The following is a 1,051-nucleotide window of genomic DNA, read 5'->3' as shown; positions in this document are numbered from 1 at the left end:
TCGCTCCCTTTGAGGTGCCTAACTGGCTGCTTCCTTCGAGGGCCGGACAGCCCTCACTGGATCCAGTGGTACCTCTACGACGCTCCCGTTCTCCACTTCGTTCGGCCCCTATGCATGCCCGAAGCGAAGCTCTTGGAGGACCTTGTCCTAACTGCCGGGGCAGCCAGCTCTCACCTCTACAGCCCATGCACCCTGAATTATAACGATTCCCTTGTCCTCTCTTTGTGCGAGTGCCAAATGAGAAACTTCCCCAATTCCCCGCTGTTACGGACTAGGGATCTGCGATCAATGGAACTTCCACTGTGCGGAATCCCTACTTCACGACCTTTTAGTGCCTTGTTCGTTGGTCCCACACTCCTCAACACGTACCAAGAAAGTCTGCTTTGAAGGTGGTACCTCCCGGGGACACACTATTTCACAGTGCTTCCTTAGAGGTTCCTTTGTTTTTTGTATTGTTATGTTACCAATATTTAATTATCTTATATATATATCTATATATATGTATGTTAGGTTTATATATCGTGTTGCTTTTTTGCCTGCTATACCGAGCGTTGGTGCGGTCTTTCCACCTGTGGTCCTGGGCGGGTACTTCTATCATGGGCTCTGTGTTGTGATATATCTTAGTGTACTTTTTCAGACACACATAGATTTGCAATAGAGACGGAGGTTTTGTTTGTTTGTTGATAGAAATCTGGGTTCATACAATGGAAGGTGCCACCTAAACAAACCAAACTGGTTTTTCACAATGGTGTAGCTTGTCCTGTATTGATTCATATCACAATGGGATGGTGATCGTAAACAGTCACACCTAGCCTCGTCAAGACTCAAATCAAATCTTGATGAAAATGCCCTCCGCACACCTTTCAGCAGTCCCGGCCAACAATCAAATAAATGGTGCTCGAAGTAACTTCACGGATGGCACCGTGCAAAACACAAGATTGAAGAAATAGGTCACCAGCACTCCATAAGTTAAAATGAATGAGTCCTTTTAATGGACAATGATGTCACAGAAATCCAACATGAGCCGACGTTTCGGGGCCACACAGGGTCC

General features: G+C 46.3%; 1 protein-coding gene across 1 annotated transcript in view; it reads left to right on the top strand.

The window, feature by feature from the left end:
* Window positions 1-288: 288 nt before the first annotated feature.
* The window catches only part of LOC108802664 (Friend virus susceptibility protein 1-like), a 2,123-nt gene continuing 1,360 nt past the window's right edge, over window positions 289-1,051 (top strand). Inside the window, exon 1 of the mRNA XM_018574521.1 lies at window positions 289-365. Within this exon, the coding sequence (XP_018430023.1) occupies window positions 289-365 (77 nt within the window). The remainder of the gene's footprint in view (window positions 366-1,051) is intronic.

The sequence above is a fragment of the Nanorana parkeri genome, unplaced genomic scaffold, assembly GCF_000935625.1.
Source record: "Nanorana parkeri isolate BGI_ZX_2015 unplaced genomic scaffold, ASM93562v1 scaffold3016, whole genome shotgun sequence".
NCBI lineage: Eukaryota > Metazoa > Chordata > Amphibia > Anura > Dicroglossidae > Nanorana > Nanorana parkeri.
Note: the sequence above shows the minus strand (reverse complement) of the source record. Positions and strands in the feature narration are given on the sequence as shown.